The following is a 9,736-nucleotide window of genomic DNA, read 5'->3' on the forward strand; positions in this document are numbered from 1 at the left end:
ATACCACTAAAAAATAAGTGATCAATATTTAAAATTCGTAACAGTATACAAAATTTGTAATTTCTTACAAAAAAAAATATCTCCGCATATAAAAAAGACCATCAAGCCTTTTTTGATCAGAAAAGTTTTAAACTTCTGTAAATGGCTCAAAAGTCTCAATGAAACATGGAACATGAAACTGACTCAGAATCGTAAACACATCATGAACCAAAACCGCATCAAAACTTGGACAAAGAGAAAAACTATAGTTTAATGTTTAGAGGCACTTAGAGAAGAGACTTGTGAACACAGGAAAAGAATTGAGAAAAGTTGAGATAACTTCTGAGGGTACGAGTTTGATTACTTTCTCGTGATGCTTCTCCATTAATGATAAAACCAGTTTCTGCGGATCAATTTCATTCAGAGAACCTGCAAAATCAGTATTTAAAAGAGCATTAAAAATCTTGATTTTAAGCAAAGCAAAAAGTTGTTTCTTATCTTGTTCTGATGAGCAAACTTACCCAAATCAATCTCATGTTCATCATCTTCTTCATCTTCCTCTTCGGTTACTTCACTATTCTCCAACTCTGCTGCAGTTTTAGCATACCTTTCCAGAAATTCTTCCTCTGTTTCTTCACACTCATCGCTCTCGGAATCCTGTTCAGAAAACACACAAGATGAAACAGCATATTTGGGAAGAAACAAATCAGATCACTACAAGATCTAATGTTGTTTTTTTTAGAAACTAGCCATTCATAAACTACTTTGCAACTGGACCAGAAACTGATTGCTTATCTGACTTTATATTCTTATACTAGTTTTAACAGTAAATTACGGACCATACTTTGAATGTAATTTAATAACGAGTACTAGTAATCAAATCAAACCTCGTCATTTGAATCAGTTTCTTCAGATTCTGTCTCTTCTTCTCCAGGTTCTCCATCATCTTCATCATCGTCTGTTTCTTCATTCAATTCTTTTAGCCTCTGAGAAGCCTCCACCAATGAAACAAAGCACTTCCTTGCCAAATCATCAGTTGCATTCCCATGCTTTACATCTAAAAGCTGCTCGATCACCTTTACTAGCGTCATCACTGAAGACAAGTGATCTTTTAGTCTATGCTCATATAGCTACTATATACACAACTAAACCTTCTGAATCATCAGCACATTAGATATATCTACTCACCATATAGTTTTATTTCCGATGCTAATGCTGGAGTGGCATCAAACGTAAGTGAGTATGAAAATGCCAATGAAGATGCCCATAGCTCAAAACCTCCAGATATCACTTTCTCTAAAGCAATTTCCACAACATCGGAATAGGAGATATAGCATGACGATATTACCAGTAATAGAGGCCTCCACAAAGTACAAGGTTTCTCGCGCAACCCTAAAAAACGGGAAAAGGCTGCTTCACTGAAGACCATTGCCAATGATTTTCCCACCCCTTCGATGTCAGAAGAGTAGTCTGGTACATGTAATAACGTGTGGACACAAGAACAAGCCCTCCTTCTGGCAGACGGATACTCAAGTATGGCTTTGCTGACAAATGAACCAATGGATTCAGCAACAGATTGTGGACGGACTGGCATGGCTGGCGGAGATGGCATATCTCTGAAAAGGAAACTCCTAAAACCATATTTGTTGTTTATACCCACAACTTCTTCTATGCAGTCAAAAATTGATAAGTCCTCCGACTCTTCCCAACCATTCCAGCTAGCAAGAATATCAGCCCAAACTACGAGTAATTCAGTTAATCTGAGCTCATTGCAATTAGTGGAAGCAATCACAATGAACCGCAACATCATCGACAAATGATCTACGCATGAAGTCGGAGGCACATCTGTTGTCTGAACGATACAGTGATAAAAGGCAGAGCAAAATCTTAAAATTAGAATCGTGTTTCAAGATCTATAATTTCAAGTACACAGAGGAGTCGTAATGTTTAAAGATATAACAGAGGGGTTAGAGTAAATTTAACTACCAGCCATGCGTGATGTAAAATTGATGACAAAGCTCTGCTGATTGTGCCTTGACCAGTTACCCATATTCCAGTCGCCTGATTATTCTCTTCATTCGCTGCAGGCTTAGAGCTCTCATAAGTCTGAGCCATTACTGCTAATGTCTCCAGGCCACCTAGAATAGCCTAAGATGGAAAAAAAAAAAAAAAAAAAGTCAGAAAAAATAAGGTTGAACCGACTTGCAATCTCCATTAAGATAGTCAAAAAATTCACAATACCTAGACCAGGAACAACAGGAATTCTACAAATATTTTGGTAGAATCCAGGATTCATGTGCGTGATTTAAAAATAAGTGGGATGTGCAATTCTTTTACTTCAAATCACGAGGAATACATTCCGTTACCTTTAGTTTCATGTTGTTGAAGCTTCAAATATAAGCAAAAATATTAAGAAAGCAGGAATTAAATATACCTGAGACCATGGATCTTCACTAGGATGCAGAAACGGCAACATATTACTAACTAGCGAAGAGACAATGTACGGAATATGTGTGGAAATATCTTGACTTCCCGAATCGATCACAGATCTGAGAAGCTGAAACAAAATGCCATCCTCGTCCTCCTCACTACCAACCCTACCAATAATAATTTGAAGAAGCGGCAGCCATTCAGGTGGTTGGTACTCATTCTGAAGAGAGCAAACATATTCTTTGAGTTAGATATGACAAGCCATCACTTCAAGCTACGAGTGCTATTGTTAATGAAAGTGCAGACTTACTTCGAGTAGTGAACCTATCCCACCAGCAGCTGAAACACGCACTGGGTAACAAGAGATCTCCACCTGATCTGGCATTGCTAATGCCTTCAGTAGGGAAGAAAAAATATCTGCATTCATCTCCTAGAAACATAAAGCAAATAATCAATATGTGATCACTGGAAGTAAAATATTACAAATTTTAATCAGAGACTAAAGGAATACCATCTTCCAGCAAATGGTTTGCATAAATAAAAAGTAAAATTTGCAGCATCAAGAAGAAAAAGTTTAAATTTACACCTCAGGTAGGCAGGACGCAAGCTCTCCAAGTACCCAATTTGCTGATGCAACCAGGTAAGGTGTGACATCAGGTGTAGAATAAATCGGTAGCACACGAGTACGGACAAAAGATGCCACATACTCAGGATTTTGTTCTTGGATAAACTACCCAAAAAAAAATGAGAGCCATTGTAATTCTATGTTATATATCAGTAAATACTCAACTCCAAGACAAAGAGAACCAAATTTGCTCACCTCTTGCAGGCTACCATATGCCATTAGGACACCAAAATAGCTGACATGTAGACATAGGAAAAAAGTCAGTTTAATCACAAATTAAAAGGGAATAAAACAAGAAAATATTAAAGTGAAAGAGAACAGTTAACAAAAAGCACTTCCAACCAGATATTACATTTTCAAAATGTTGAATAGTTGTAAGAGAAGTCTGGCAGAGAAGTTAAAGAGAATTAAATATATATTCAGTCTACTGAAATAATATCAACAACAAGTTGATGACGAGATTGGGAAACATGGCATTATGGAAGACCAAGTTGCAAAACTTCGCACTACAAGAACAGATTTTCTAATACACACTGCAAGCATAAATTAATGTTACTCACTGCGCCAAAACAAACATGTACCATTGACCAGAGCTTGCAAAAGCAATTTTAAAATTTGGACTAGACATCTGCCAAGAATTTCAAGGAGTTAGAATCAGAAGTCATGAATATGTATAGGAACTCACGCTGCTGGAGTACTAGCATCCAGTATGTAACTTTTCAAAGGCACCGGAAACTTTGACAAAAATGGAAGCACCAGTAGATCTCCCATACATCTTTGGTTATTTCTTCTGCTCTTTTCACCTTTCTTCCGCTTACATGCAGCTGAGGATGCTTTATTTGTAGTAGATACTGGTGGTCCCTATAAGAATTATATCACAACCTATAAGAACCTATTAACAAATATGTGATATAGGTTGATGAACAACCTTATTTCCTCACCTTTGACATGGCAAGGACACCAAGTAAGTTCATGGCACTTTTCCTGGCTGTAAACAAGTCTTCCCTCCACCCAGAAATCTCTTCCTGCCAAACGAAAATGATATTATTGCCTCACTTCTAGATCATAGACATAAAAGCAATCCGTGTAGAGAGAAAGAGATAAATTTTCATACTAGTTCAGATGGAAAGTTTTTCCTTATGAATTCATCTGCATCTTCTTCCCACTCAGATATGTCCTACTTGCAAAAGCAAATCAGAAAGACCAGTAAAGTTTTTGAAATAATGGTAGTAAGAAATGCTTGCAACAGAGATTGCGATAAAGGAAATTGTACCCTCTCATTCAGCACCAGTGCTGGAAAGATTGCAGAATCCAACAAAGTAGAAAAATGGGGTGAAAGTAATCTCCATCCCTGTTTTTCAGGTACCAAATATTTGCTTTCATAGACATTTAATAACTCTATTTAGATTTGTTGTAAACATGCTAACAACTTACAGGGCCAATTTCCATGACGCGTGAAATTACATCAAAAGCAAGTGATATAATTCTCTCAGTTAGACATCCGAGCCTCTGCACGTGATAGCAGGCACTCATAGCATTAGATTAAAAAGATAGTTACATTTTGATGGGAAGCAGCATTTTTTGTAGTAAACAAATTAACAAAGAAATTTGCTAAACATACATACACTGATATTGGAACTATGTTTGATAATGTTCATTGAGCAGTTTACTATCTCCGGCACCAATCTGCATAAATCAGATACAACAGGTTTAGGAAATAATCATTGGGAATGCTGCATTGCTAAGAAGATTTTAAGGTGTTTACATACTTGTCAGAGTATTTTCTATGTCTGCTGACAAGTGTGCCAAAGAGGAGCAAACTTCTTTTTCCAGCTTTCAACCTCATCAAGTTCCCATCTGAAGGAGTGACACTCCAGTCAAAACTCAAGGAGTCCAGAATTCTGATCATATCTCGAGAGAAGGAACTGAGCAGAGGTGACAAAGCTGATGACATATGGGACTTCACCTACAACACAAAACACTCTTAACAAAACAATCACAGTAGATAGTACAACATGAAGATGAAATGAAAATTTGATAATTACGTTTAATAATCAATGGCAAAATTCAATCACCCAGACATGTAACAAAAGTTCTGGATACTGTGCCTATCTGCAACATAAGCTGACGGTATAACTTACTGAAAAGTATAGGCATTTGCAGATAATGTGGAGTGTCTTTTCCAATTCCAGTTCACCTAATCCCTTTGTAGTCAAAGCCTGTTTCATAATTATACCAGATAGGAATACTCATTGAGATCCAAAGAGCAGATATATCTTACATAAAGTTGTAAGCAGATGAAGAACAAGAACACAATGAGAGAAAAGGATAACCTTCTCAGTAAAACGATGCAGTACTGACACCAAGGGTACTAAAATTTCTTTCGTGATACTCTCCAGCTGTTGTGGTACTGGTTCCTTTGCAAGTTTTGGTTGAAGGAAGTACTGTAAAGGAAACACACAAAAATAAGCCATGGTCATTTAAATAGACCACACTGGACCAGGTTCAAAACAGAGGACTACCACTTCACAGTACACATGTTTTCAGATTTTTAAGTAGTTCATACTCTTAGATATTGCAGCCAGAAGGAACAAAAGTTCACAATCAAAATAAGGGATGCTCAACCATAATATATAAAAAACGGGATGCAGTAGAGTAGAGCTGATGGAAGAGAGAGAGAGAGTGAGAGAGAGATAAAAATCTAAGTTTGAAGCTCATCACTTCCTTAATATAATGCTTCTTTTCTTACAAAAAAGAATGTAATAAATACCTGAAATGGCTTTACAACTGTAAGCAATACCAGCAGAGCATTCACAGTACTCCAGCTAGAGTTTGAACTGCTAATCAAGCTGCTCTTCTCGATAGCAGAGCGCAGCTCAGGTACAAGTTCAGGCCATGCATTTTTCTTCACAAATTCTGATACAACAACAATGTGGAGCTGGCCACAAGTGAAGTAAAATGAAGGTGTGCACAAAGTTAAACTAAAAAAACTACAGGAAGAAGAGGTTATAATAAGATTTGCAACAATTAGATGAAGATAAGCTTGTTAAAAAATGCCTACCAGCTCAAGTAAAACTTTAAGAACTGCTGGCTCAGCCTGAAGCAAAGCTAGGAGGAGCTGATCCTTAAACTCCTTGCTGACTTCAGAGATTGTCCCTTCAATCCCAGTGCTCCTTCTGGTAAAATTCTTAAGATATGTTGCAGCGGCAACTCTCTGGCTGGGATTTTCTCCTCCTGGTCAATCACAAACAAAAAAAAAAAAAAAAAAATTGAATTTCAACTGCGACATGAAAGACTCAGTCGAGTGAGTTCAATAATCATGTATGAGTTTTGAATAAGCTGAATCAAAATATTGCTAAGGATTCAATACTCTTAAAGCATGATTATCAAACTCCAGCATACTCAAGAATCATAAGCTACGGCCAAAAGGGCTGCTCAAATGGGATATCTTAAACAAAAGTCATGGACACAAAGGATGAAAATGAAGTCAATCAGCAGAGAGCGTTGCTTGAAAACGCAGAATTTCAACTAGAAGTATAGCAAACAAGAATGAAAGGCTTGAACGAAATAACCCTTAAACAACATTTCGTGAAATCGTTACCACTGTAAAGTCAACCAACGTAACCCTAATTGTTCTGAGGAAATCAAAATCACATATCTTCATCAGAAGACGATGCTTTGGGATATAGTGAATTGCTAAGTAAATCGGGTGAAAAGATTAAGATAACCCAAAAGGGAAAAAAGAAGCAAACCGGAAGCGATGGAAAGAAGACGATAAGGGAAGTGAGGGAGCTCTGTAGCAAGTCGATCCAGAGCCTCCGTCGCCTCGCGGACTGCAACGCCATCTATGGAAGTAAGCGTCTGCTCAAGAAGTCGAACAATCTGAATTGAGTCGTCGTCGCCGACGAACATTTTGTGTGTGTTTTTTTTTTTGCTTATTGCTTTTTCATTATTATTTTTCTCCAAGCTTATTTCTTTATTTACTGATGAAATTGGGGAGCCTCATTGGCGGGAAAAACTCAGGTTCCCTTCATTTTAATCCGACACTATCATAACTCACACATTCTCTACATACAGTATGGTATTGATCTCTACCAGCTTAACAGAGTTGTTTTTCCTTTTTTTTTTTTTCTTCGTTTAATTAAGCTATGGCTTTCTTGAATTATTATGTATGAGATGGTCTAAATCTAGAAGCTCGGGTGTCGAAATGATTCACATACATTTACTTGTTATGTTCGAATCTCTAACTCTCTTTCTTATAACCCACAGACCACAGTGGCGTTCTATATGATCATATAGAAACGAGATTGAGAGATTATTTGCTATCAAAAAGAGAACATGATATATATCAGCATCTTATTCTCAAATTCTGACTCAACAACAGATGTGGAACGAATAAATGTCATCTACTTTTAGAATTTTGGGACATCGACCAAAAAATACATACGATTTTCAAGTTTAAATCAAATAATACTATGGACATGTATATCTACAAGAGCAAAAAAAAAAAAAAAAAACAGCCTTACCATAAACAAATGCCTACAACACTAACAAGACTAAGTACTAACTACTGCATACAAAATAATACAATGGAGAAATATACATCTAAGTTTTCGCCTCTGTGTTTTTTTATCACTCTTCTAGATTCTTTGTTCAACCTTCTAATAAATTTGAATTTCATTTTTTTTAATAATTGAAATCTGTTTATGGGAAAAGAAAAATATGAAGATTGATGAAGTAGACATATATAATTTTCCTAATTGATCCATCTATAATTCATAATCTAGACATAATAAGCATGTGGGACATAACATGTAGTAGCTTTCCAATACATTATCAACTTTGACAAAACATAACAAACCAAGGTAAAAAATCACTTAAAATTACATCACACAAAGCAAGGAAGTTAAAAATAAAATAAAATAAATTTCAAGGTAATAATGTTCCTATTATTTTATACACTAATATATTTAGGATAATAAAGCTCAAAAATTTCCATAAAAAGATTTCATTTTAATTTAAACATTTAATTTTCCGTAAACCTTTGTTTAGATAGAGGAAGGGAAAAAGAGAAAATTACAGGAAGAAACAATGGCGAAGCTCTTCATCTTCTTCTCGTTCCTCTACACAGTCACAACCCTAACATTTCCGCCATTAACAACCTCTGCAGCAACATCGTGCCGAACATTATGCGGCAACATCCCAATAAACTACCCGTTCGGCATCGACGCCGGCTGCGGTTCTCCTCAGTTCAAAGCAATGTTCAATTGCTCCACCGATCTATATTTCACCACTCCTTCCGGTAGCTACAAGGTCAAGAGCATCGATTACGAGAAGAAAACTATGGTAATCTTCGATCCGTCCATGTCTACTTGCTCGATTCTTCAGCCTCATCACGATTTCAAATTGGCGGATATACAGAACGCGCTTATTAGACCTTCGTACGACACCGTTTTCGCACTCCTCAACTGTTCCGATGACTCTCCGGTTCATAATCGTTACCGGAATCTCTGTTTTAATGCCGCCGGCCATTCTTGCGACGAGCTTTATAGCTCTTGTACCTCGTTTCGCATCTTCAATACTACAACACCCTCCGGTATGAAATCAAGTTTTGGTATTTGTTCTTAATTCGAACGATTTGGATTACTGTAGCGATCTTTTCCCCCAAATGTTGAATTTGTTGTGTTTGCAGGTAATAGTACGGTTCATACGACGCCGTATTGTTGTTTCACTAGCTACGATACTGTGCGGGTGATGAGTATGAACATTTTGGACTGCTCACATTACACGACGGCGATTGACAACGGGAAAATGAGAGGCGTGGCGCCTTCGGATTGGTCCTACGGAATCGAGCTTTCGTACTCGGTGCCGGAGATTGGTTGTGACCGTTGCCGGAAGTCGGGTGGCACGTGTGGTTTCGACGCCGAGACGGAGATTTTTCTTTGCCAGTGTCCCGGATCCAACAACAACCCTACGAGAGAATGTGGTAATTACTGTACCAGTCCCTATACTTTTTAAATTGATTCTAAACTCAACTGAATGTTCATTAATCATTCTTCGTGGTTCTGTCCAGTTGAACTGTGTTTTGTTAGATACTTTAGATTCTAATGTTAAATTTAAGACGTTTTATGTATTTTTTTGGGTTATATTTCAGGTGGAGGCATGACCAATCAAGGCTGCAATTCTACAAACATACATTATACAACGATTCTCTTAGCTATATTCATGTATTTAATTTACGCCATTTTGTGATATATTCGTAATCTCGTATGTCTATTTCTCAGAGATTTAATTTTATTAATCTATGAATTATTTTCTTGGATAAAATTCTTCTTTATTTAGGTTTTATTATATGCATTGTAGACTTTAAAATGAATAACTGAATACTACTGATATAATACGCATGTAAAATACAGATTAATTGCATGTGTTATGTGGATAACAATAAATATATTTAACAAAGAATAGTTTATTAACTGAATTCAAAACTTAGTAAAACGCCAAAAGGTTCATAATGAATCAGTATGGATTTGATAATGGGATCTCAAAGTTCGATTAACAACTAACACAAATTTTGAATATTACACTTTTCAGTTGACCATTTCTTTATGTAGTTTTTTTTTAGCTCTTGGAAGAAGAGATCGAAGACATTTATTACAGACTTAGCATCATTGCACCACTTTCATTTTTGTTCGTGGGGTC

The 9,736-nt window shown here is 36.6% G+C and overlaps 2 protein-coding genes across 2 annotated transcripts; one reads left to right on the plus strand and one right to left on the minus strand.

Moving 5' to 3' along the window:
• Positions 1 to 7: 7 nt before the first annotated feature.
• LOC17893252 lies at positions 8 to 6,961 on the minus strand. Its single transcript, XM_023786310.1, has 21 exons — positions 6,787 to 6,961; positions 6,096 to 6,268; positions 5,805 to 5,972; positions 5,368 to 5,478; positions 5,176 to 5,253; positions 4,804 to 5,000; positions 4,660 to 4,720; positions 4,469 to 4,543; positions 4,308 to 4,385; positions 4,149 to 4,211; positions 3,976 to 4,059; positions 3,720 to 3,895; positions 3,230 to 3,269; positions 2,996 to 3,139; positions 2,720 to 2,839; positions 2,414 to 2,629; positions 1,966 to 2,127; positions 1,168 to 1,831; positions 867 to 1,072; positions 501 to 636; positions 8 to 408 (listed from the first exon to the last, which is right to left on the minus strand). The coding sequence occupies exons 1-21, from the start codon at positions 6,944 to 6,946 to the stop codon at positions 257 to 259; spliced, it is 3,264 nt and encodes a 1,087-aa protein (XP_023642078.1). The 5' UTR covers positions 6,947 to 6,961; the 3' UTR covers positions 8 to 256.
• A 1,110-nt stretch (positions 6,962 to 8,071) lies between these two features.
• LOC111831619 lies at positions 8,072 to 9,332 on the plus strand. Its single transcript, XM_023786543.1, has 3 exons — positions 8,072 to 8,630; positions 8,727 to 9,020; positions 9,189 to 9,332. The coding sequence occupies exons 1-3, from the start codon at positions 8,126 to 8,128 to the stop codon at positions 9,284 to 9,286; spliced, it is 897 nt and encodes a 298-aa protein (XP_023642311.1). The 5' UTR covers positions 8,072 to 8,125; the 3' UTR covers positions 9,287 to 9,332.
• The last annotated feature ends 404 nt before the right edge of the window (positions 9,333 to 9,736 follow it).

This window comes from Capsella rubella, unplaced genomic scaffold, assembly GCF_000375325.1.
Source record: "Capsella rubella cultivar Monte Gargano unplaced genomic scaffold, Caprub1_0 scaffold_3, whole genome shotgun sequence".
Classification (NCBI taxonomy): domain Eukaryota; kingdom Viridiplantae; phylum Streptophyta; class Magnoliopsida; order Brassicales; family Brassicaceae; genus Capsella; species Capsella rubella.